General features: G+C 47.8%; 2 protein-coding genes across 5 annotated transcripts in view; one reads left to right on the top strand and one right to left on the bottom strand.

The window, feature by feature from the left end:
* Window positions 1-245: 245 nt before the first annotated feature.
* On the bottom strand, window positions 246-8,993 carry ADCK2 (aarF domain containing kinase 2). Its single transcript, XM_030237793.2, has 8 exons — window positions 8,064-8,993; window positions 7,239-7,385; window positions 5,566-5,694; window positions 4,817-4,912; window positions 2,785-3,027; window positions 1,835-1,963; window positions 1,670-1,723; window positions 246-1,037 (listed from the first exon to the last, which is right to left on the bottom strand). The coding sequence occupies exons 1-8, from the start codon at window positions 8,991-8,993 to the stop codon at window positions 894-896; spliced, it is 1,872 nt and encodes a 623-aa protein (XP_030093653.1). The 3' UTR covers window positions 246-893.
* An 856-nt stretch (window positions 8,994-9,849) lies between these two features.
* DENND2A (DENN domain containing 2A) overlaps window positions 9,850-25,176 on the top strand; it is a 57,602-nt gene continuing 42,275 nt past the window's right edge. For 3 of the 4 annotated variants that reach the window (XM_050987967.1, XM_030237784.2, XM_050987974.1), the window contains exon 1: window positions 9,919-10,043. The gene's annotated coding sequence lies outside the window, so the exon portion shown is untranslated. Of the gene's footprint in view, window positions 10,044-25,176 lie in introns of all 4 variants that reach the window. The other variant, XM_030237783.2, reaches the window with a different exon arrangement.

The raw sequence follows: 25,176 nt of genomic DNA, 5'->3' as shown, positions 1-25,176 counted from the left end.
TAATCCAGCTCTTCTGCTAGCTTTATTTGGTTTTAAACATTCGCAGTGTGATTTTGATCCATCAGGAAAATGCTTGGACTCTGGTTTGAAACCTACTGGAAAAAATACCCTAAGTATCTGCATATCAGTTAAGGTTTTGAGTAGAGTGGGGAGCACCAGGGAGGGTAGTAGAGAAAATCACACAGAGCAGAAAAAAATAAACCTCTTCAGTTTCAGAAACAGAAAAATTAAGACCAGGACAAATATTCCCAGAAGTTGTTTTTTATTATGGAATTAGGTTTTTCTGCCTAGGTAAATATTTTGTTATGTTGTTTATAATCCAGACTTCTATCATCATGTACTAGAGTACAGAAGTTTGAAAAAAAAATTTAAATGGTCTGGTTTTGTCATCCAAAATGATTAAGAGCAGACCACTACATGCAGGATGTTAGGACACTTCTACAAAAAAAGTAGAAGTTAAAAGTACAAAAGACAAACAGGTTTGTTGGCTTTTCTCAGCCTCAATGTGTTGCTTAGGTGATGCTAGAACATAATTTCTCTTACCACAGTACAGGTAAGTCAGTAAATTAAATATTTAACTTGATATATTTTGAAACAGACTTGATCAATTAACATCTTTCTGAAGATGTTTTTAAAAACTACCAGAGCACATTAGCTCTTAGACCTGTGCAATGAATGGGAAATGTCCAATTGTGCAAATTCTTCCTGCTTTCTGGAATAGACCTTCTGATCATCCCATGCCTGGTGCTTGGCTGAAACGACTGAAGGCAGCATTAGTGGAGAGCAGCCACATCCCTGGGGTGCCCATGACTTCTCACCTTCAGCTTCCTCTGTGTCAGCTCCCAGGCAGCAGAGGTAACCCCCGACAGGGAGAGGGCAGCAGCCACAGCAGTCTATTTGAGGGCAGAAGCTGCAGTTTTGATGAGCAGTGGCTTAGCTGCCTCCAGGATGTCCAGTTCAGGGTCCAGTGAACGTCCCAGTCCTTCCAGAACCATGATGGCAAAGATGATGGAAGCAAAATTGCTCTCAAGCTTCACCTGGAACCACAACAGACTGAATGGACTCAGTGGATATTATCTTCTTCTGTACCCCATCAACCAAGGTACCAGGTCTGCCTAAACTGGGAGGGAAGGGAAGAGGCTGGGGAGGGCATTTGCACACCTGAAACTATAATTCAACTCCACCAGTTGGACTGTGCAGCCCTGTGGCTGACAAACCCAGTTCAAGCCACCACAGGTCTTTTGATTTCCAAAGTTGTTTGCAGCTGTGGAAATTTGTCCCCCAAATAATCAGTTATAAGGAGGTATCTATAATCTAAGAGACTATAAAAATGGTAGGAAAAAACTATGTGTTACAAAAATACTCCTTTTAGTACACAATATCAACCATTAAAGGAAGTATTGAGACAAAAAAAAAAAAAAAAAAACACCAAAAACAACAACCCCTCCCCAAAAAGAAACAAACCCAAAACAGAAATTTGGCTTGGCAGAGTGTGTATAAGACCTGAGAAACAGCATGTCTGCAACACTTGGATGCATTCCTGCAGTTGCTCTCTTAGCAGTTTGTTTCAGAAGTCAGTCCCCTTCCTTGACAGCCTCTCATGTTCCCAGTAGTTCTCCCTCCCCTGATGAACTTCCAGCTATTAAAGGGGACAGGAATAAGACCTCACCTTATGGGTCATCAATAGTTTGAAGACACTGGAGAGGAGATTTCCCACCTGAAGCTGGAATACACAAGAATTTTAACAGCTAATCAAAAAACCTTTTTGTGTCACTTTTCAGTGCCAAGTTGCACTGAATTGCAGGTAAGTGGGACTGTGACATGATGCACTTGCCTTGCCCAGTGCAATGGTGTTCCCCCGGACCTTGGTCACAAGCTCTGCCATCTCAGCCTTGAAGCGCTCGATGTCCTGGCACTGGTTGGCACGGGCATGGTGGAGGATCAGCTCTGCCACCCTCTCCCCCTGAGAAATGAGTTGAACAGCACAACCAGAACCTGATCACTGGTGACTTGCAATCAGATGCTTACAGTTCTTGCTTTTAGTAGCTGAGAAGTGCCCCTGGCAGCACAGGATGGGCCTGGATGCAGGGTTTAGCATGGATTCTTTGGCATGCTTCAGCAGACCAAGACAAAATGTGCCCCTCTTGAGCTGTGTTAGTGAGCCCTTCACCCTGCAGCTGAGAGACAGCAACAGGCAAGTAGGAGCACAATGCTTGTTCCCAGAATGAACAGGAGACACCAGCACGGGGTTCTTTAGTCCATCTGACAGTGAGTTTCAACGGGGGAGGAGGATAATGTAGTTCCCCTCACATGGAGGAGCATAGCAGAGGTCAGACCCCTCCACACACACCTGTTTTCCTTCCTCTCCTCTATAGATGCTGACACAACAGCAAAATGGAGGAAGGCATTTGGGCCTTCCAGCAGCAAGGCTACAGAGAGGAACATGTATGGCAGATCAAGATGTTAACCCATTCCCTCCTCTTCTGTCGCAAAACCTGACAGATTCTGCAACAGTGGCTCCCAGGCAGTCCTAACTTGCAGCAGAAGTACTCCTAACCACGAAGGGGCAGCCAGTCCTTCCCATTTAGAACCTTCTGTTTCCTGGGGCCTGGAAATTGCTCCACTCTGGCAGCCTCCTTGCTGCAGCTGAAAAACTTGTCCCTGTGTTTGGGGATAAGATGCTAGCAAGGCTCCTTACCCCTCTTGGCATTTCAAGGGGAAATATAAAACTCTCACTTTGGCCACCTCCCTTCCCCAGCCAGCCCCATGCCAGAGGGGCCTCACCTGTCCCTGGACCACAGCCGTGAACACGGCGCGGAAGTTCTGCATGTCGGCGCTCTGCAGCTCTGCCACGATCCCTGCGTCCAGCAGCACCAGGCGCAGCTGCCGCAGGGCTGGCTGCACCTCTGGCACCGGGGTGTCACACAGCTCTGGCACCTGGGTGTCACACAGCCCCGGGTGGGCGCTGCCTTGAACCAGGATGTTCCCGGGGTGCAGGTCGGCGTGGACGAAGTTGTCGACGAAGATCTGGAGGACAGGTAAGTGTGAGAGCAGCTCGTTCCAAGCAAAGCTGGCGACACCAAAAGCCCCCAGGCAAACAGCAAAGAGTTGTTTGTGGTTTGTTCTCTGTCATTACCAGTGATGGGGCATCACCCTGGGCAGCACCACAGCAGGTGGCTTCTGCTGGAGATCAGCTCGAGCACTCAGGAAGTCAGCAGAGCTGTGTGAAGTGATCCAGTGTTTACTAGAGGTCAGGTAGGACAGCCAGGAGTCCCGGCAGGGAATGGCAGTGGCCTTTGGCAATTAGCCCTAAACTGGGGCACACTGGTGGGCCTTAGCAAAGAGTGATGCAGTAAGAATAGGCTGTTTGTCATTCAGTGACAAAGGTTACAGTGGTGTCCTACATTTGTCTAGTGTAGGACACCAACCCACATTACAACTCTATTGAAAAGTAAGGAAAACAAGAGAAGAGGAAATAAATCTGTGTAGCTCTTCTCTGACTCTGCTAGCAGTTAGCACCAAAAAGGACTGGCAAGAGGACAAGAACCAAACAGTACTTCCCCTGCCCTAACCCTCCTGGTGACCTGGGACTGCAGGACTTCCCACTCCAAGGAGATTATCTTTGTATTTCATAGATTTCTCCTATGAATTTGTTCAACTGCCATGTAAATAATTAGAGCTGTGTGAAAAAATATGGTTTTGGTGTTGCCTGAAAAAAATTACTTCTGCCAGTTTTATGTCCTCTTTATTGAGAAACCTTACACAATAGATCCATATTAGTTCTTGTGCACTCATGACTGCATAATCTCTGACATAAGCTACTCATCTTTCTGCTTTCCAGAGTTAAGAGTCCAAATTATTTCACCATTCTGGTATGGAAGACATTCCACACGAGTAATCATCCTATCTGCCTTCCTCTGCACCTCTTCTAGTTCTACTACAGCCCTTGAAATGAAGGGTCCTGGACATCAAGGGACTAGAACTGCAGAGTACTCAAGAAAGAGGTATTTTACTTAGAGACATAAAGTTGTTTCTTTGCCCTTTAATTCTTTCCTACTCCTAAAATTTGAAACCAATCTTAGCATAAAACTATTCTGGTTCCAGCATTGCTTTTCGGAGTGGTAAAAGCTATTTCAGAGCCTGTCATACTACCTGGAGCCAGAACTGGAGGTTCACTATTGCCCTAGCACAATGCTGCAGTTAGCAGCAGCATTTCATCTGACATGCACTGCCCACACACTCAGTACTGTCAGGAGCTTTTGCAACTCTTCCCTGCTGGTTCTCACAGCCCCTCACAAGACACTTGTATCACCCTGTCAACACTCCTTTCCAGACTATTTGGGATTATTTCAGCCACAGAAGAACTAGATAGCCAGAAGCTGAACCTGACCAGGTTTGTTGTCTTTATTCCAGATTTAGTTCTCCCTAACAAAAAGGCAGTTTTAGAGGAGTTGATAAATTAAGAAATCAGCTCATTGTTTTCCCTCTGAGTCACATCCACAATCTCTGCAGAGCACATGACATTTGCTAATAATGGTGCACTTTAAGGTACTTGGCTAATAGGTGAATATTCATCCAATGGATGTCCTAAGCAAAGGCTGACCAAGGTGCACAGACCAGTCCTACTGTGTGGAGGCAGATGTCCCCTCTGCACTGGCAGAGCCTAAGCAGGGCCGAGTCCAGCCCAGGCTTTACCCAGACCAGGTAGAGCTAGGAAGCAAATGGGTTCTCTCTTTAGCCACATTGTCTCATTATCCAAACTGAATAGCTTCTGCAGGAAAACAACTTTCTCTTGCAGCCCCAGCCAAGTGCCTACCATCTTTAGCAGCATGTCCATGCCCATCCTGGCCAGTCTCTGCCGCATCTCCGTGCCCATCTCCACGTGCAGGTAGTGTGAAATGGGCTCACTCTCCTGAAAAAGAGACAGAGCTGGAGTCAAACACCCCCTGCATCCCACCTTCAAACACACCTTTTCCTGGGTGCCACAAGTGGGGGGAAGGTGATGATAATACCCTAGAAAGGACTTGGCAGAAAGAGCCTGTACCTAGTGTGATGGAAAACATGACAGAACCAAGGGTTTGTCCCTTGGAAAGATACAGTATTCTAGGGACAGAAACACCCTTGCCAGGGTCCCATGCAGGAAAACTAAGCCTGAGAGTAGCTTTGATCTGGGACTCCAACATCCACAAGGGAAGTGAGGCAATGATCAGAAAGTGTCAGGCTGCTGAGCTCCTTGCTTTGACCCAGCACAGAGGAGAGGTGAAACGTGGTGTTGGTTTACAAAGCACAGGCAAGCACAGGGGGCTGCACCCACTGCTGGTCTGCTTGCTTTCAGGCCAAGTGTTCACTTCTATACAGAGTTATCTGCTACCTGTCTTCAGGATGCAGGTGATTGCAAACAAAAGAGTGGAAAAGACACGAAGGAAGGACATCAATCTCCTTAAGGAAATAAAAAAACATCCTTCTGCCTCTGATTCCTCCTTCTCAAAAAGAAACACCTCCTTGCCATGGTCTCCTTGGGGCTTTCTCACTGCTACCATCACACCCACACCCTGCAATTCTTACCTCAAATGTTTCCACTAGAACATCTGCTGTTACCAAGGGCCAAAGGGGACTTGGAAACTTCACAAAATCGACATCTAGGAAATTCTGTCGGAAGCGCTCCAGATTTCTGGCTTCGTAGCGTAGGTCAATCTCCAGGGACAAATGGAAAAGCAGGTTGGAAATGAGAATCATCTAGGATTAGATCTTCAGGATCCTGTGGGAGTTGCAATACTCAATACCAACAAAACAAGTCAGAAAGCCAGAATGGAAACAAAGTAAGAGTGGTGGTTTTTACACACTCGGAGCCTCCGTGATGGAAGAGGAGCAGACTGGGTAATGGATGGTGCCCAGCCCGGTCCAACCTTTGAAATATGGGTGCCTTACTAGAGGCATGGTGTCTCAAAATAGACCCAGAACTATGTTACATTCAAAAACACAACAAGATTCTAAACTGAATCCTATCCTGAATGGAAGCTTGCTGTCCAAACAGCAAGGCAGGCAGACATGATGGAAGAACTGCAGCCACAGCCTCACTTGACAGAGAGGCAGCTATAGCAGGAAGAAATTGAATGTAATTCATACAAAATAATCCACTATGCAAGTCCAGGCCCTGGTTCTTCAGTGACCCAGTGACTTGACACAAGGGCAGCTCTCCTAGTGTCTGCTACTGCTCAAGGAAGCAGGATAACCTTGCCTCACTTCCCTTGTCTGGCACGGGAATATCCCAGGAATATTCATTCAAAGGGAAAAAGCTACAATGAGCCTATTAGATGTTCTCCTAACTCTCAGTCTTCTGCACATCCACCCAAGCTCTGCCAAACTGGTATGAATGACCTTGAGTCACGTCTGACCACAGTAACAGTTCCCAGCATGGATTTACTCTGCAGAGGTTTTGGAATTGTAGAGAAAAATTAAGGTTTTCAAAAGCTTGCTACAGACTTCAGATGGTGCAATCTAGACACAAAAATGAAATTAGCAGATAATGGCTCATTTTATAGAAACATAAGCCTAATTAAGCCTGCAGTGAGATCTTTGTAAGTTTGATAGTAGCAATGTTCCAGGACTGTGTCTTTAGAAGACATTAGTAAATCAGGATGTTTTCAGATCTGTTTGCAAAATTTTACTGACACTGTGAGTCTGATGATAATACAGAGTAGAATGTGTTTATTAACTTCTGTGAAACCATTATCTATGCATATATATATATATATATATATGTATATATCTATCTCAGGGCTAACAAACATGGCTAGTGAGTACAGACTGCAAACATACATGTAGAATTATAGAAAAACCCACATGCCTGAGTACTTGCTTGGAGAGATTCTTTCCTAAGGAGAGGTGTCTCACCGGTGTTCACCTTTCACAATGCTGCAAAAAGGACTCTGACTATGGCTAGCTAGCTGTTCAGGCTGTCCACTAGAAAACATGTTCAAAGTCTAAACATTATTTTCAAAGTCTAAAAAATAATTTTAGATCCAACAAAGACTGTTTTTTCATCGCTTTGCTACTTTGTGAGCATACAAGCTTTCCTACATTAATGTTATGTGATTTGATTAGACTAAAGAACAGAAGTAAAGAACAAGTCAGCCTTCACCTAACCATTTTAAATGTAGTGGTGTGAACAGTTAGAGGCAGCCAGAGCAAGAGAAAGGGCAGTTTTGTTTAGCCGGGGACCATGGCCTGGCACATACCTGCTGCATCATAAGCTTCTCAAACTCCTCCACAATCTCTGTCAAACTGAGCCACTTGAACCCAGGGAGGAGTCCAATGATGCGGCTGCCCATCTTCATGAGAAACAGATCCATCTGGACTTGGTGGACCAGCCCAGGGTGCAGGACCTGCACCAGAACGAGCAACAGCAACATCCCAGACAAAAAAAAAAAAAATACCCCAGACACTCCATTGCACTCAAGTGATACATTTCAAATATACAGAACACAGCTAATTAGGATGAGAGGCAACCAGCTTCCCTGGCTAGTCCTCAGAAGAATTCCCATTTTGCCATTGATTAGGTCATAGAGAAACATTTTATCATTGTCAAATTCAGGGTATCAATGATGGAGGCTACAGTTTCACCCAATGACATTTTGCACCACTTTCAGTCTCGCCCTGTCCCTTATTAGTATTTGAAGCTGCTCAAATATAAGGTTTCTTAAAATAAACTTTGCTGGAACACACTTATATGTTCCAGATTTCTTCATGTGAGCAGAGAAGGAGCTTTGCTGTCTGGAAGGTGCAAGCAACCTTAATACTAATTCTTTTAATGCAAATTGGGCCCTTGGAGGCATTCCTAGTACCCACATGCCACATCGTATCTTGAGCTCTCCATTTGGCAAGAGCTGGGGCTTGTGGCTGGCTGGCTGGCTGGCTGGAACAAAAGCACTGAGAAAGGACACCAGGAGAGACAGCATCCCTCCTTGTTCCACCAGGCCCTGGCCAGCTACTCCTCTCTTTGGGATGGACCTCATCCAGCACACTCCATGTTCATACCTCTACCATTTCAGCACATGACTTACTTTAATGGCTACAGGCACGAGATGTCTGGCTGATGACGGATCTGAGTTCGGGAGTGGCTTGCCCCTCTGCTCCATAAGGGACATCCTACTCCCGGAACTTCCCTGGGAACAGTCTGCAGAACTCAGTTCCTCCCTGCTCCTCTCATCCCGTATCTCCTTGCTCTTCCTCCTTCTCAGCCACCAGAGGAGGCCTCTAAAGCCTGACACTTCCCACGCTTCAAAGGCGGACCTGAGCTCCGAGCGCTGCTCCAGCTCCTTGGCCCGGGAGCCGCCGATGGCAGCCAGGTCAGCATAGGCTTTATACACCTGGGCAACGCAGCCCGAGCCCACCGGCTCCCGGCTCGAGAACTTGAGGATGCCCATCCAGTCCTCACCGAAGGCCTTCCTCAAGAGCTCGTCTGTGTGGCCCCAGGGGTGCGGGCTCACCTCGACGTGCAGCTTGGAAAACTCATCACAGAAGGCCTCCGAGAAGAGGTCCCTGCGGGTGCTGGCCCACTGGCCCAGCTTGACACACGTGGGGCCGGCGGCCTCGGCCGCCCTGCGCAGCAGCCGCAGCCAGCGGGCGCCCAAGCCGGGCCACAGCCGGCCCAGCGGGTAGAGGAGCAGCAGCGGCCCGAAGCGCAGCAGGAGCCCGCAGGCGCGCACACCCAGCCGCAGCACCAGCCACAAGCGCCGCAGCAGCCCCCGGGGCGGCCGCTCCGCGCCGCGCTCCGCCGCCCACGCCGGGCCGCGCTGCCCCGGCCTCTCCTTCCAGCCGGTCCCGGCGGGCACGGCCGCGGGCACAGCCAAGGCTAGGGCGGCCCAGCGGCCGGCGCGCAGCCCGGAGCGCCCCGCGCCCACCCGCCCCGGCAGCGCCGGCCGGAGCCTGAAGGCGGCGGCGCGCGCGAGCAGCGGGAGCGGGAGCAGCCGCGCGGCGCCGCCGGCCACCATCGCGCGCGCTCCTGCCGCCACCGCGCGCCCACGCCAGGGGCAGGGGGCGGGAGGGGGGCGCGCCCAGCCAATCAACGCCCCGGAGCGCGGCGACGCCCCTCCCCTTAAAGGGCCAGCAGCGAGAGCCTGGCGGGAACGCGAGTGCCAAGAGGGAGGCGCGTGCCCGAGCTGTCTCCTCGACACCGGGAGCGCCCCCTCGGGATCGGGCTGCACTGGACGGGGACAGGCGGGAAGGGGCCGCGCTTGGGACGGGGCCTTCACCCCTCCGTCAGTTCTGAATCAACATTGAATTTCCTGAGCGGGAAGGGAGCCGTCGGGATGGTGGAGTCCAGCTCCCGGCCCTGCACAGGACACCCCAAGAGTCGCACCATTAGAGCGTTGTCCCTAAGCTTCTTGAGCTCTCTCGGGCTTGGTGCTGTGCCCACTGCCCTGGGCAGCCCGTCCCAGTGCCTGACCAGCCCTGGGTAAAGCACCTTTCCCTGATACCCAGTCTCAGATCAAGGGATTAGAAATCGTGTTGCAGGTTTGAGGCATTCCTGGCCAGGTGCTCTCCCGCGTTGGCTCTGTGACCCCATCGGGCTCGGGAAGCCGTGCCAGTGGCGGGTACTGGGGTGACAGCAAGTCAGGACTTTCTGCGTTTCCCCGGAAATCTTTCCGTTTGCAGCTAGAACGGCGGCTTTTCACTCATCTCCGGTTTGCCCTGCTGACACCGGCAGCCCCTGTCCCCTGCCCCGGGCATCCCCCTTCTCCCGGGCGGGCTGCACAGGACGCTCCATGCCCGAAGCGAGGGGCGGGCGCGGCTGCCTCGGCGGCGGGGCGGGACGGGACGGGACGGGGCGGCGCTCCCGCCGGAGGGCGGCCGGGGCCGGGGCCGGGGCCGGTGGCGGCGGGGGGCGGGCGGGAGCCCCCAGCCGCGGGTCCGCAGCCGCCAGCCCGGCGCCGGGCGCCGCCGCCGTCATGCCGGGACACGGCCCCCCCGCTCCGCTGCCGCCGCCGAGGAAGGTAGGAAGGCGCCGAGGGAACGCGAACGAGATAGAGCAGCGGGCAGAGGTGCCGCTCTTAAAAAATCCCCAATTCCCTCTTTCCTTCCGTGCCCTAACTTGCTTTTCTTCATCCCGGCTGCAGAGAGGGAAAGCGGGGGCCGCCAGCCGAGTCCCCCCGCGCTCCCGGGCACCGGGAGCCGCTTTTCCGCCGGGACGGGGCGGTTGCTGCTCCCGCCGGGCGCGGGGGGCCGGGCCCGCTGCCGGAGCGGGGTTCGGCCGGAGGGCTCGGGGCCGAGGGGACCGGGACGGCTGCTGAAAAGCCGAGCCGAGCGGGTCGGGAGCGGTGGGGCGGAGGAGCCAGCGGCAGCCCCGCCACCCAGCACGGGGCCCTTGAGTGAACTCAACCCTGCCTCGGTCTCCAGCACAAAACAGAGGAGGAAACGCTAAGCACATTCTTTGGGGGAAGCCCGGGCCCTGCCGGAGCAAACAGTCAGAGCTCTCGGTTCGGCAAAACCCTGAATCCCCGTGTGGTATTAGCCCTGCACTTCTCTCTCTGCTCTGGATAGCCTACTTTCCTCTTACTTTGCCTTCGGCTGAAAGGAGCCCTTGCAGTTGGGTGCAGCCGGTGGCTTATCAGGGTGGCATTTCTGACTCCCGGTGGGGATCGGTGGGAGTATTCACCTGTCCTGGGGAGTAAAACGCTTTCTTGCCTTCCCGCTCTTGTACCTAAGGACGACGGGCGCTAATGGACAGGGAGCTGGTAGAAGGGAATGTTGTTTGGGAAGGGAACAAGGAAGAAGTTACAGCTGGCTGCTGCTGCTGTGGTCCCAAGGTGTCAAATACAAACTGGGAGGTAAAACCATGCCAAGTGTTTTTGGGGCACCTTCAGAGGTTTTGGTTTTTTGAGTGTCTAGTAAGCATGTCTCTTGATGCTTGGTGCTGGAAAAGTGATAGTCATGGGGGATTGAGGCTTTCTGACTGCTTGGATCCGCACTGGAGCCTCCTCATAGGTGCAGGGACTAAGTGCTAACATGGGCCCTTACTTCTACTCTTTACAAGAACACATCTTGTTCCCAAGACAGGTCAGCAAGTTGTTCCTGACCCTGAGTTATTCCCAGCCACCTTTGCTCTTGCCATTTCAGTAGTTGTTTCAGGTTTTTGCTTTTGGAGAAGGGCATCTCCAGCCTGGAGCTCAGCTGGAAGGATAGAGATGACCAAAGGAATTTCCATGGAGCCTTTATTTGCTGCTGTGAGCAGAGATGCTGGTGTTGGTGGTGGATTAAAAAGCTGTTTTCTGTGTTGGCTGCCACCTTACTAACCACTGGTTCTTGGTGTGCGGTAGTGAGGTCCAATAATGTGTACTGGCCCTGTTTTCTGAGCCATCAGAAAGGGAGATGTTACTGCATCCTGGCAGAGGAAAGGAATGCATTTCCTCCACCCTTGTGTTGTGCTCTGAATTGTTGTCATTGGAGTAGTGTTTGTGGGGTTTGGTCCATGTTGGATTTTAGGAGTTTTGTTTGGTTGTTGTTTGGGTTTTCAAAATAATCCAGGCAGTGTTTCAGCCTGTAAAAATGGGTAACTACTATGTTGGGTCAGGCTTGGAAACAACTGAAAACACTAAGTATGGAAATGAGAGGAAAGCCACAGGATTCCCAGGGTAATAAGGCGCCTTTTTGAGAAACGGAAGAGAAAGCACTGAAAACAAAGGGCGCTGGAGTGGCCAGGGATGCAAAAAGCAGAGGAAAGATTTATGGCTGTGCTGGGACCACTCTGCCTCCGTGGGTGAGAAGGTTGTGTGCTGAAGCCTGGGCTGGCCTTCGGCACGTCCACGTCCTAGCAGTCCACACAGAAGATACTCCCTGCTCATCAGGTCAGATGCAAAGTGCAGCATTCCTTGGAGAGCACAAGTGCATGTGGAAGGTCCCAAAGTGCTGCTTTCAGTACTGCCCCCAGCCCGCTGCCCTGGGATAGCTTTTAGGACATTTTGTCTGCAAAGACAACTTCTGTGTGTGCTTTCTGTTCTCCAGAAACAAGAAGAACATTTAGATCCTTTGTCAGACACAATAGGCTTGTCTTTCTCCCATGCCTGTTGTATTTACATGTTAGAAATGTTCATTTTGACAAGGAGATAATAAATAAAGACCCTGTAAGCTGTGTTTTTCAGAGGTGATCTTAATCAAGGAGTAGCTTTTCCAACGAATTACTCTTAATATCAGCCATGACAACTAATTCATACAGACAAGACTTCAAATCTCTGTTTTGCTGGGCACTCTGGGAGCACAGAAGCAAGCTCGATCCTTCCCCAAGTTTAAGAAATTTGCTGATGAAATCGTCACACAGCAGAGCCAGTTTCTTAAAGATGGAGAGATGCTGAGCATTTCAGAAGTGTCTGATGAGTGCCATGTTCTTTTGGATCCCCTGCATGTATCATTCAAAGCAGCTGGTCCTCCCTTCCTTTTGTAACACCTGACATTTATTTCCTGACTGGAACTGTGTGGAAGTTGCTCCTTCTTAAGTGGGGGCCAGACCAAGGGGAGAAAAGGCTGTGCAGTGCACCATTAAACCCGTGGGAGTGGAGAAGAACCTGCCTTAAACCCTTGTGGAAGCTGGTTAATTGTGATGATCTCAGGCCTTCAGAACTGGGGTGCAAGCTCTTTAGGGAAGCGTTTTTTAGCGGAAGGATTTGAGTACTAGGGGCTGATATGTCTGTTGGCAGGATCCCAAGAGCTGGCTGGAAGAGGCCTCTTCTATGAAAGAAATGCTGAAATAGGACTTTTAATGCACTTGCATAGCAAGTTTCAGGCTGAGAAGACTCTCCCGAGGGAAGGAGGGAGTGGGATGGAGCTGGAAAGAAATTTCTTGTTTCATTCAAGTCCTGACAGTAAATGAGTGATCCTGGCTTTGCTTAGATACAGCTCAAATAACATTGTGTCTGAGGTATCTGTGAGCACTGTTCCACAGCACAAAGGAGGAAAAGAAACAGTGTTTTCTTGACTGTAGCTCTGAAGTGCAGTGGAAAGGGCAACAGCAAATTGATCTTGCTTATGGGATTTTTTTTTCTGGTCTTCACCTTGGAGATGCTTTATCAGCTCCTGGAAGTTGAAGCAAAGGCTGAAATGTGAGGATATGCACGGTGTTTGGAGGTGGCTTCAGCCCAGGTTTTAGGGAAGGTGACTGTATGACTGAGCTCCCAGCTTCAGGAAGGCTGTGCTTTTGAAATGCTGTTGAAATGGCTGTGCTACACTGAAATGTGGCTTCTGCAGGGACCTTGGGTGACCTTGAAGTGGGTGCCTAAGACAGTCTAGAGTCCCTGGGATCTTTGACCTCTGTGTCCTGGGATTTCAGCCGAGGCCTGTGTCCTTTGGTGGAAGCTTAGCACAGAGCAGGCTGAGGGTCAGTTCAAGGTTGGTATAAAACACTAAAAGGCATCAGCACTATCTTACATAAATAAACACTTAAGGTCCTATAGGCTGATCCTGTTCAAGATCTCTCCCAGCCTTTACATGGTTCATCACCCTACTGGGTCAAGGTGCTCTGTGTCTGTGGACATGGGGCTGATGAGGTAAAATAATAATAATAATAATTCCCCAGGCCTTTCCTGATGAAAGCAGTGGATTCTTACCCACCACTCATGTCTTCACCAGCTTATGTCTTTCAGTGAGCTGGGAACTCATGGCAGCAAGACATCTTTGGTGCTCTGCCATCATGATGGTCCAGTCTGTGCTGTGCTGAGACTGCTCTGAGCAGCTCTGAACTCTATAATGTCGTTCCAGCCTGTCATCCTTGGAGCTGTTCACAGGGACTGACTGTGCTCTTGGGATAATCCTGGCATGATGATCAGGGGTGATCCTGTGCTGAAACCCCCTGAGTTTGTACTGCTCTGAGGTAAACACATTGCCTAAACATTTGCTGCGCAAATGTGGGGTGCTCTGTGTGTGCAGCAAAAACCCCAAAAGGGGGCTCATGGCATATCTTCCTTGCAAGAAATTTGAAACACTGTGACTCCTTTCTTTAATGCAGATAACATGTATTGAGGACATAATTTCTGTCTTTTTTGAAAGCAGTACTATCCCTTGGTAAAGCTAAAGGAAGTCAAGCATAGTTGGAAGGGCAGAGGCATGAAAGACTAATGTCCTGCTGGAGTGAATGCTGTGAGTGCTGGTATAATCTTCATTCTTTGCTTCAGTGCTTTTTCCCCTCCCCAGGTTTGGGAAACCAGCTGCAGCTGGCATACTGTTACTCTCAAGGCTTTAGCAAAGTAGATGCAAGAGTTAGTGGTGATTTAAGGTCAGTTTTTACTCGCTAAACTTGTTAGGAGCTAGCACACCTCTGAGGCCTTTTTAGGGCAAGATTCTCATCCCAGTGCTGGGGCACTGCCAGTCAGGTTTGCTTGGGGTCTTCTGCAAAGGGTTTAATGGCTGGCACAAACAAGAATTTGGCTTGACTGTTACCTGCATGTGCTGCTTGTTACACATCACCTTTGCTGAATGTGAGATGTGTCTGTGTCTGTGTCTGCCTTCTAACAAGCAGTTCCTTGCCTGGGGTGAAGGCTCAGGCTGCTCACTGGAGCAGGAGGGCTGGGAGGGAGATGTTTGCACTGCAGCCAAGCTGCTGTGTCCAGCCCAGGCAGGACTTGCTGCTCCTCAGTCCCCCTGCCCTGCAGGCAGAGCTCTGGCTCAGCCCTGTGCTCCTGGGCTGGGAACTGGCAGTGTTTACGTGATGAAAGGGAGCAGAAGATGGCTTTTCCTGAGCTCTGCCTTTGCCCATACATGTGCTGGCCCAGGGCCAGGATGGAAACTCTGTCCTCATGAGCAGAGAGAGGGAGATGGGAGGAGCGAGAGATGAAGAGGGGCCCAGAAGCAGAGGGAGTTAAAATAAAAACACCAACTCACAGAGAGAGGAGCCTGTAACAGACGGCCCTGGCTATCCCCTGGGCTCTTCATGCACTTGGCTCCACGTGCTGTGCTGACAAGATCTCATTTATAAGCATGAGTAAGGGGCCTGGACCATTTAGGGATGTGTGATGGAAGATCAGAGCAAAAGGGAAAAGGAAGGAAGATAGACAGGTAAGGCAGCTGTGGTTCAGCCCTCTCTGTGCTGCCTGAAGTGGACTCTGGGACTTGCTGCTGCTGGTGCTGTGCTGCTAATAAGGCAGGTGCTGCCATGTGAGCCATTGTAGGAGCACTGCTTTGTTTTCAAGTGTGTGTGGCATCCTTTAACTGAGGCCAGTCTTGCCTCCTCTGTAAAACAACATTGCAAATGCTGGTAGAGGTTTGTTCCACTGCTCTCATTCCCTCTAGAATACCTTCAGCAGAGAGCTGTCAATCTGAATGGAGCCTAGTGTAAAGATAGATTCTGCCAGGAGGTGCTGGCAGCTGTTATTTCCAAATGCCCATCTCCTTACCAGGCATCATGGTAAGTAATCAGATTGGCTGAACAGTTCAGCATGTTGGGGTGCTGACCTTGCTTGGAAAGGCTTTGCCTTGGTAGGATATCTGTGCAGGAGGCTGTGCCTGGCAGAAAAGCTGGTCTTGGAGAACAGCTCACAAAAGCTTTGCTCTGAGCTCATTTGAAAATCTGGCCCAGACACTTAAAATGTCAAGAACTGGTGATGGTCAGGGGCAGTTTGAGTGGGGAAAGGTGCCACCTCACTTGGAAGTGGTTGAAAGAGTTCTGGATGAGACCCTGCCAGACCTTGATACTCCTGATCCTACAGATCCCAGAGAGCAGATGGCTCCTGGCCAAGTTCAGGCACATAAGTTGTGTTTCCAGAAACTTATTGGGGATTCTGGCAACCACTGAAGAGACTGTTTCAGGGATTAAGACTTGCTGTTTGTAAGCGGAATAACTTTAAATGGCTAGATGCTCTGTGTTTTAATTAGATTTCCCTTTGGGAATAAAAGTGATGAAGTGTTTCTGTGCTCCTGCTACATTTAAATATTCTGTACTGTGCCTCCAGTCTGGCAAATCATTTAGGCAGACATGTAGGTCAGGCACATCCCTCAATCCACCCATCTGAGTGCTTTGGCTCCCAGGGCAGTGCATCATTCCTGCTCTGGGAAGTTTGGAACTGGACTTCACAAAGTCTACTTGTAGACAGTGATATGCTTTGAGCACAGACTTAAAATCAAGCGTGTGCTTAGGTGTTCTCCTCATCACAAGTGGCCTCTCACTCTCCCACTGTATTCTGTAGAATCATTTTACATTAGCAGTGCCCTTGAAGGTGGATTTTCTTTTCCTACCCTGCAAGGCCTCTTTCCAAGTGCTGATAAGCCCTGTTGCTGTGGGCAGTTCAGGTGAGATGCAGTCACAGGCCTGGTATTTTGGAAGCATTGTGGATAGGCACGCATGTGTGAATGATTAAATCAACCCATCGGGGTGTCATCTGGAGAGGAACAAATGCTGAGCTTGCTCTGCAGGCGGGGGGAGGATGAGATCCCCCTCTAGTTCCTGCTGAAAGCTTTTCCCCTCTGCAGATGTGCAGCTGCTGTAGCTCTCTGCCAAGAGGCGGCCGTGACTTTCCGAGCTGGGGAATGTGCACACATCTGTTTGCAGGGAGAGCAGCACAGGGGCTCGGGGCTCCTGTCCCAGGGGATTGTGCTCTCGTGACAGATAGTGCTGACTGTCATGGAGGGAAATGGCAAATTTCACGGGACACTTAGAGGGCACTTCATAAATATGAGTTTGCTTGCCAGTGTCAGCCAAACGCCACCTTTCTAAATTAAAAAGGAAAGAGCTCCCTGAGACTTTTCAGACTATTGGAGATTTCTCTTTGAAAACATTAAGGCCCTGCAGAAGATGTGTGTTTTCTACATACAACAATAAAATGTGTTTCAGCTGCCAAGGATGCTGTGATCCCAAAGGCTTCACAGGGCTTTTGGGTAAGAGTTGAGTCTTGGGTTATCCAGAGCTCAGAGTGGCTTGCTAGCAAAGGGAAATAAATGCCCCTTACTAAAACTGAGAAGGAAGTCTCTGCATCAGCACATGTAGTGCTTCAAAAATCAGCATCTGGCCAAAAGCAGACCCTGGAGTATCCTCCACAATCTACTGGTCCATGACAGCTTTTTCCTTGAATTCAGAGAGCTTGGGATTAAGTAACTGAGAATCTGATTTTCCCTGCCTTGACATGCTAGGCTGCATGTACAGCAATCCCTAGTCAAATTCTACGAGACAATTTGTTACTGTAAAGAAATGTGTAAGATATTGAGCTTTTTCCAGATGATGTCAGAAGCCCTGATCTATCTGGCTTTTGTTTCTCAGCTTTGTCAAACTCTGAGAGAAGCCTGAGAGGTTTCCTACTGGGAAACCAACACATGGTAACTGTTTTTGCATCAGATTTCTGTCTTTGTCCCCTGAGATTACTGTGAGTGACTCCACGTAGAGGTTTTGCCATGGTGTCACCTCTCACATAACAGCCCTGTACTTGTGGTGGTGAAGGATCCTGACAGCTATTGCTGCTTAGTCTGTGCTGAACCTTGCCACATCATCATCCTCTTGTTTGCACAGCAGGAAACTTTCCTTATAGAATGTTTTCGCTTACTCAAATTCAGTGGGAAACCAAGGGTTTTCCCCTGTTAAATTCATAAATTCCTCCCCTAGTCAAAGACAATTTTGGGTATGTTTCAAGGAAAATTAGGATCACCTCTAAAAGGCACAAATTTCATAAAACATTGTCAGAATTTCATGAGGTGGTTTTTTTGGTTGCTTGGGTTTTTTTAATAACTTATTCTGACATGTAATATATTGCTTCAGTTCCACTTGCTTAATGTTTTTTTGTATGGGGTAAAATAATTTTTATCCAAAGCAATCTGGAAACATTATCAGAAACAGAAACTTGGTGTTTTAGAGCAGTGAAGGACTTCATCTGACCAGCAACCACTGCAGGAATACAAATTCTATATTTTTCTGTCCTTCAAACCAGTGTTCCCAGATGTCTAACCCAACCCCTCTTGCTATTCTTATGAATGTGATATGGCAGCCTTTCATTAGGATTTTATCATTATTATAAATTTTACTTTTATTAATATTATTTTATTATTAATAGAATAAACCAGACTAGACTGAGTTTGGAAGGGACCCACAGGGATCATCTTGCCAAGGTGCCTGAGCACTTCAGGGCAAAAGTTAAAGTATATTAATAAAGCCATTGACCAAATGCCTTTTACACACTGACAGACATGGAACACTGTCCACCTCTAGGAAATCTGTTCCAATGTTTGGCCACCCCCTTGGCAAAGAAATGCCTCCAAATGTCCAGCCTGAACCTCCCCTGCTGCAGCTTTGAACAATTCCCATGTGTACTATACTGAGCAGCAGGAAGGGCTGAGCACCTCCCTCTGCATCTCCCCTCCTCAGGAGCTGTAGAGAGCTATGAGGGGTATTTTATTTTTACTTCAGGCTCCTGATCAACATCTGCTTTTTGAAAAATCAAGCCTGACCACTGAGTTTGTTTTCTCTCCTTCTCTGTCTCTTTCTCACAGTTTCGCTCTCTCTCTCTTTTTCTCTCTCTCCCCCTCTTTTTCTCTGTCTCTCTTTCTCTCTCTTTCTCTCTCTCTTTCTCTCTCTCTTTCTCTCTCTCTCTTTCCCTGGAAACAGATAGTCAAAAACCAGTTATTTTTTTCCTGACACACTTTAGCAGATCAGCTGTTTCACTCTCTCTGTTGCACACGTCACTTTTTTTTTTAAACATGTGAGCAGTGGGGAATTTTTAATGTAGGAGGTTTTGGGATGATTTGTTGTGAAATCCTTGAATGCAGAATTAAGCAGAACAATGTATAATGCACCTTTTGTTAAGCAGAGCCAGCATGATTTGGTGATGCAGTGATGAAACCCAGTGAGAGGTGTGTGGATGAGGTTACCCAGGAGAACAAGGTGATGGCACTGTCATTGCTCCATTAACTTAAGCTGAGCAATGACCTCAAAGTGAGGTCATGAGTTTTTTAATGCTTTGGAAGAAATTTTGTAGTACTGGTTTTTCAGTTTCAGGAGTGAATAATAGAAAATTATTACTAACTACTTGGAGAAAGGTGGCAGGGTAGCCCCATCTATTTTCTTCCCTCCTTTTTTCCCTTCAATAAAATAAATAGGAAGGAGAAAAAGCCTAAATAGTATTTCAGCTCCTTGTAAAGGGAGGGTTTAACACACACCCCCTCAATTTAGCTAAATTTTGGTAAGCAATGTCATTTCACAGCAAAGAACCTGACTCTTGTAAGCTTCCTTCAGATTACCTCAGATGTTTTCTTGAAAGTTTCTCTCTGCTTGGTTTGGGGTTTTTTGGGGCCATACTGAATTTAGATCAAACTTGGCAAAAATTATTTAAGTTAGTCAGAAACCATAAGCAATTTACTCATCCAGCAGCACTGAAATCTGTTTGTGAATCATGCAAATTGAATTGCTGAGACCATGCAGCTGCATTTCAAGTGTGTGAGTGCACCTTGACCAGATAAGTTATTTTCTGAAGCATTTCTGATCAGGTAGGAGAAACAAGCACTTTTACACTGTGATTCAGAGTTTGTGAGATGCTGCTTCAGGAGGAAAGAGTACTTCTAGAGCACAAATGGCCTCTTGGGAGTATTCTTAGTTTTATATGATAATTATATTTGCAAACACTGCATCTCTAATATTCTTTTTGCTCAGGAAGGCATATAAGCAAAGATAATTTCTTGCTAACCTATTTTCAGGGCTGAAATTTCTCCCGTCCCTTACTTATCATTTTAATATGAATCCAGTGAACCCACTTAGGAGATTTTTATTAAGTAGATCCTATGCAGTCTGAACGTTTGAGTTATTACATGCTGAAGAGATGGGAAGAAGAATGCCTACTTGAATGCCAAACATTTTTCTTACCAACCAAGAAGTAAATCAAGTAAAACATTACTTAAGCTCTTCTTGTTCCTCTTCTAACAGAAGGAAATGTTTGGGGAATTTCCCCCTAAAAGATCAAGTTTAGGTTTAGTTTTCCAGTTATGTCTGTAGGCATTCTCTTTTCAGTAAAGAAAATACAGTTGTTATCAAATATCCATTGTATTCAACTGCAGATAGCTGAGGCAGCATTGGGCAGCTTCTACCTTTATAAAGAATGTGGTTCTGGTGAGGAATATCTAAAAAAAATATAACCAGAAGAGGGGAGATTTAGATTACATGTTAGGAGGAAATTCCTTATTGTAAGGCTGGTGAGGCACTGCAAGAGGATGCCCTGCCCCTGGATGCTGGGATGCCCCATCCCTGGAAATGTTCAAGGCCAGGCTGGATGGGGCTTTAAGCAGCCTGATCTAGTGAAAGTTGTCCCTGTCCTTGGCTGGGGGTTTGGAACCAGGTGATCCTTAAGGTTCCTTCCAACCCAAAGCCTTCTGTGATCTAACTGGCCTGTTCATAGAGCATTTATTCTATGGAAAATGTGCATTTGCTGCAATGGTATCCTCTACAGAGAGAAAAAAGAAGCCATTTACAGACAGACCCCTTTCCTGAGCCAGATCTTCAAAGCTGAGTGTGTAAAGCTGATGCTTTTGGGACAGTGGGGATGAGAATTTCACAGAGGAACTTGCAGATCATCAGGGTGTTACACCAGGTGGGTCACTCTAATGCTGGCCCTTTACTGTAGGAGACCTCATCTCTTGCCCTGCAGGAAACCTTTCTATTCTTTAAACATCACATGAGAACCTGTAAGAGTCACCCCATCCCATCCTATCCCATCCCACCCTAAGAGATTTTATGGACTTGAGCAGAGGGGAGCTGTGCTTGTGTTTCTGTAGGTACCTCTGTGTTGGGGCTGAGCAGAAGGGAGGTGAATGTTGAGGGTGAAATGGAAGCCACACCACAATCACTGCAGCCACCTTCAATGCGGCTGGCATTTCCCTTGCATTGGAAATGGCATCTTTATGAGCATTTGAGATGAAAGGGGATGATGCTTATTGAATAGCTCAGGGGACAGGGCTTCTGCAAAAGGTTCAACTCCAGAAGATTCCTACTTGCTGGGTCCTGTAAAATGTGCCCTTGTGAAACGCACTCAGTGCTTTGTAGTAATGAGTTTTTCCTGTGCACAATAAACACTATCAGGGCCCAGTCCAGCACAACATCCGAACATCTTGGGTGGAGTATGCCCTGGTGGTTACCCTGGAACACAAAACTTGGATGCACATTCTCTGGCTTGGAATCTTATGTGCAAATAGCTCTGCTTCAGTTGTGAGATAAGGGCTGATGGAGACAATTGTACACGGGTGCTCTGCTTTTGCTCCATTATTATCCAGCAGTGAGATGGATGTGAAAGAAAGTAAACAATGGAAATGAAAGTCCTTTATGTATGCACTGGCTTTAGCACATCCCTTGGAAGAGACTTGTGAACAATATGTGCTTGTTTGATAACTCTCCAGTTTCTAGGTTTTCTGCTTCAAGAAGCCCAAAGGAACACTTCAGCAAAGGAAAAAAAGAAAACTCCCAAACAAATGCTTTCAGTATTTCTCACTTTTCTTTAGTGGTTGGTTGGTTGTTTAGTTTTTGATTTAGTTAATAATTAAATAGTTAAATAACTATTAAATAACTATCATAATTAATAGTTAAATAACTTCAAGCTTTTCAAAAAATTGTACCCTGAACTCTGAAAGTGGAATGGACTTGGGAAGAAAATATTTTCCTTTTCTAATAGTGAAAATTTAGAGCACTCATCAGTATTTGCCAAGGCAGCGTTATTGGTGGATTCATGCCTTCCATGGAGCTGTTGAAGTTTGTTAGGCACTGCAGAATGACTATGGACTCAGACAGTAGAACTGTGTTGGGGATAGCATAATTATGTATCTTGTTTTGGCAGCTATTTTTTACTGCTGCCTTGCTGATCAGTTGCAGGAAGGCAGCAAAAAAGTATCACTTGGGGAGGGAGATGTCTAGTAATAATGTTTTGAAAGGTACTTTTTGTTGTTATTTTCCACAGAGAAAATGAGAGTGGTTACTCACTTTTACAGTCATTCATGATCTGTTATCATAGGATAATCCAGATTTGGAGGGATCACAGGAGGCCTGTACTCCAGCCTCCTTCTCAAATAGGTTCAGGTCTGAGCTCAGATTGCTCAGGGCTTTGGTTGGGTCTTGAAAGCCTCCAGTAATGGAGACAGCAGGGCTGCTCCAGAGCTCTGTTTTCCTCATAGTGAAAAGAGCTCTTTTATCCTCATAGTAAAAAAAAAAAAAAAAGACTTTTCCTTATATCAAGTCTCTATGTTCCCTCTCATGTTGTCTCTCATCCCACCAAGAGGAAAACAGCCAAGGAATTTGCTTCAGGTCAGACACTGTGCTACATCAATGGTTTTGTTTTTATGAAAAAAAAAAAAATTAAAAAGTCACAACAGAATGTGGAAACCAATGTCACATCTCTGAAAGGGACGGGGCACACAGGTGTCACTTCAGATCTCACCTGGACATGCTTAGGTTTATAGCATCACTGTGTCAGTCTGTCCTGCAAGCTGCCAGATGTGAAGAAGCTCTTTAGACATATGTAGAGTAATTATTTCTTCTGGAAGTTCTCTTTTCAGGGCTGTGATCTGTTATCTGAGACATCTCCCACATTAGCAATCTCTGCCAGCTCTGTGGAGCTGGATCTGGCACGTGGAGAGCAGCAGAGTGTGTGTAGGTGCACGGAGGTGCAGAGAAATGTGCTCTTGGTTTTCCTAGCCATACCTAGACCTGTCTCTTGTTGCAGTCAGCAAAATAGGAATGTGTGCTTACAATTCTTTGAGAATGTTAGCTGCTTCTACAGTCATGGAATCATTTGGATTGGCAGAGACCTCCAAGATCACGGAGTCCAATCATTAACCTAAAGCAGCCAAGTCAGCCACCACACCATGTCCCTAAGAGCCACATGAATACAATGTGGAGCTAATTCAGTCAAAGCTGGGACTTATTTAGGAGTTAAAATAAGGAGATGGAATTGCAAGTGCAAGCCTAGTAGGAATGTTTGTTTTAAAAAAAAATCTGATGCACAGTTGTGAAAATGGGTCTTAAACTTCAAAGTCATGTAGTAACTTTTGAAAATTTTACCCTTCTCTATTTTATTTCTTTCTTTCCCTGGGGCTTTTCCACCACAAAAAGTGGAAGAAGAATGTGCCAACAAGCCATCATGATATTTTACCAGCATTTTTGCCTGGCAGTGCCCGGGGGTCATATTCTGACAAAGTTTTATGATCAGAAGCTGTACTGGAGCCCCTGGGGCAGAATGGAGGGATGGTTACGGATGGTTACCTGCAGCACACTCCTCCTCATGCTCTGCCCTTTGGGGGCTTCTGCTGGGGCTGGAGAGCCTTGGAAGAGCCAAGAGGCAAGAGCCTCGTTCCTCGCGTTGTTTTGTGCCCAGGTTGCCAAATTCCTGGTTGTGGGCGGACAAGCAGCGCAGCGATGTGGGTTGATTTTCTCTCGGTGTCGCTGTCCTGTCCGGGTGCCCGTGCTGGGAACCCTTGTGCTGCTTTCCATGGCCCTGCGAGCCCCCTCCTGTGCCCGGGGTCGCCCTGGCGGGGAGGAGGTACCAAACCGCATGTGGAAGGGTGGAGGAGGAAGAGCGATTTTCCCCGAGGATTTGGGGGTTTTGGTAGGGCTTTTTCCCCCGCTTTTATTGGCCGTGAGTGCAATGACCGCTTAACCGCAGGGACCGGGCCGGCTCCCTCCCCCACGCTTCCTCTCCCTGGCAAAGCAAAGTCGCTCAGGTTTCCTCCCAGCACGGGCGGATGGCGGCTCTCAGCTCCATTCCTCTCCCTACAAAAGGGAAGGAAAAACTGCTCCCTGCACGGGCAGATGGCCGACTGTTTCCTGGCAGCTCCGCTGCACTGTCCTTTTTCCCATTGTCCCGACACAAACACAGGCACACACGCACGCACACACCCACCGAGAGCGGCTTTCCTTCTGGAAAAATAAATAAATGCAAGCTCTCTTTGCAGAGGTTTATTCCTCCTTGGAGCTGGGTGAGCTTCCTCCTCACGTGCTCCTGGCCCTGCTGTCTGCTCAGGAAGGCTGGGCGAGGGGATGATGTGCTGTGCTGAGGTTGGAAGGTTTCCACACAGAAAAAGGTCTGCCATAAACAAGTTCTGCCTTTGTGGTGGCCAAGATATGCGGGAGATTGAGGGTAGGAGCAAAGAGGAGCTTGGAGGAGACAGAGGGAAGCAGGGTCTGCTGAACCAAAATGCAATCTGTGGGTGACCCTTTGCTTGAGCTCAGAAAGTGATGCTTGATAGGGACAGACTGAAATGGGAGGTCATGGACTTGGGGTGGGTACAGGAAGGTCTCGTGGAGCATGCAGATGGTGCCCCAAGGTTGTGGTGATGGACACTTCAGGAAGCTGTGCTAAATCCACATCAGGAGGGACGAGTCAGCATCCTGCAGGGTGAAGGCCACCGAAGGAGAGATTTGCTGAGGCTCCATTTGTCTCCCTGATGATAACTTATTTTGGAAGAAGCTGAGGTTCTTCTTTTTAATGCTTTCATTTCCTTTCTGAATGTGAGACAATTTGTCTTCCTGCCAGGAAACTCTTTGCAGGGTTGCTCCTCAAAGGGACCTCTTTGGGTCCCATTTATTTTAGAATAGCAGAGATTATCTCACCACATCAAAAATGAATTCCAGTGTGGTTCATGAGCTGAATACTATTTTTTAGTGGCAGGTTGTTTCCTATGCTGTCAAATGTTTGGGTTTCTTATAAGCATAATAACCCTGAATTCTTTCCAATTCTTTTACACTGGAAGTGATTTACTGGTGCAGTAGGACTGGTATGTTTGTAACACAGCACTCCAGTCAAAGGAGAGAAAAGCACCTACATCACCTAGCTGCACTAGTAGAAATGAGTATTTGCCAATTTCTCTTTGACTTTGTCGGGACCTGATGCCAGTTCCACTGCAACTGGTGGAATCCTGTCTGCCTGTGTGGCTGATAGAAGATTCTGCTGGCAAATGTGTGCTTGTGTGAATCTGGTCCAAATTTCTTTTGTTTTATTCTGTACTGGCCACAGTCATCTTCTCTGTGGGTACTTTCAAAACCAAACAAACCAGGTATTGATCACTATCTCCACTGATGTAATCTGCAGGCCAGGGCACACCACCAGTGTCTTCTTCAGCCTTGACTTCAAGTAACTGAATTTTCATTTATTAGGCTGCAAAGCAAAAGCAAATATTATCACCCCTTCAAAGAGGATGAGCCCCACTGTATACACACAAATGCTCACACAAGACCTTAAA

Source organism: Serinus canaria, chromosome 1A (assembly GCF_022539315.1).
Source record: "Serinus canaria isolate serCan28SL12 chromosome 1A, serCan2020, whole genome shotgun sequence".
Lineage (NCBI taxonomy): Eukaryota > Metazoa > Chordata > Aves > Passeriformes > Fringillidae > Serinus > Serinus canaria.
Note: the sequence above shows the minus strand (reverse complement) of the source record. Positions and strands in the feature narration are given on the sequence as shown.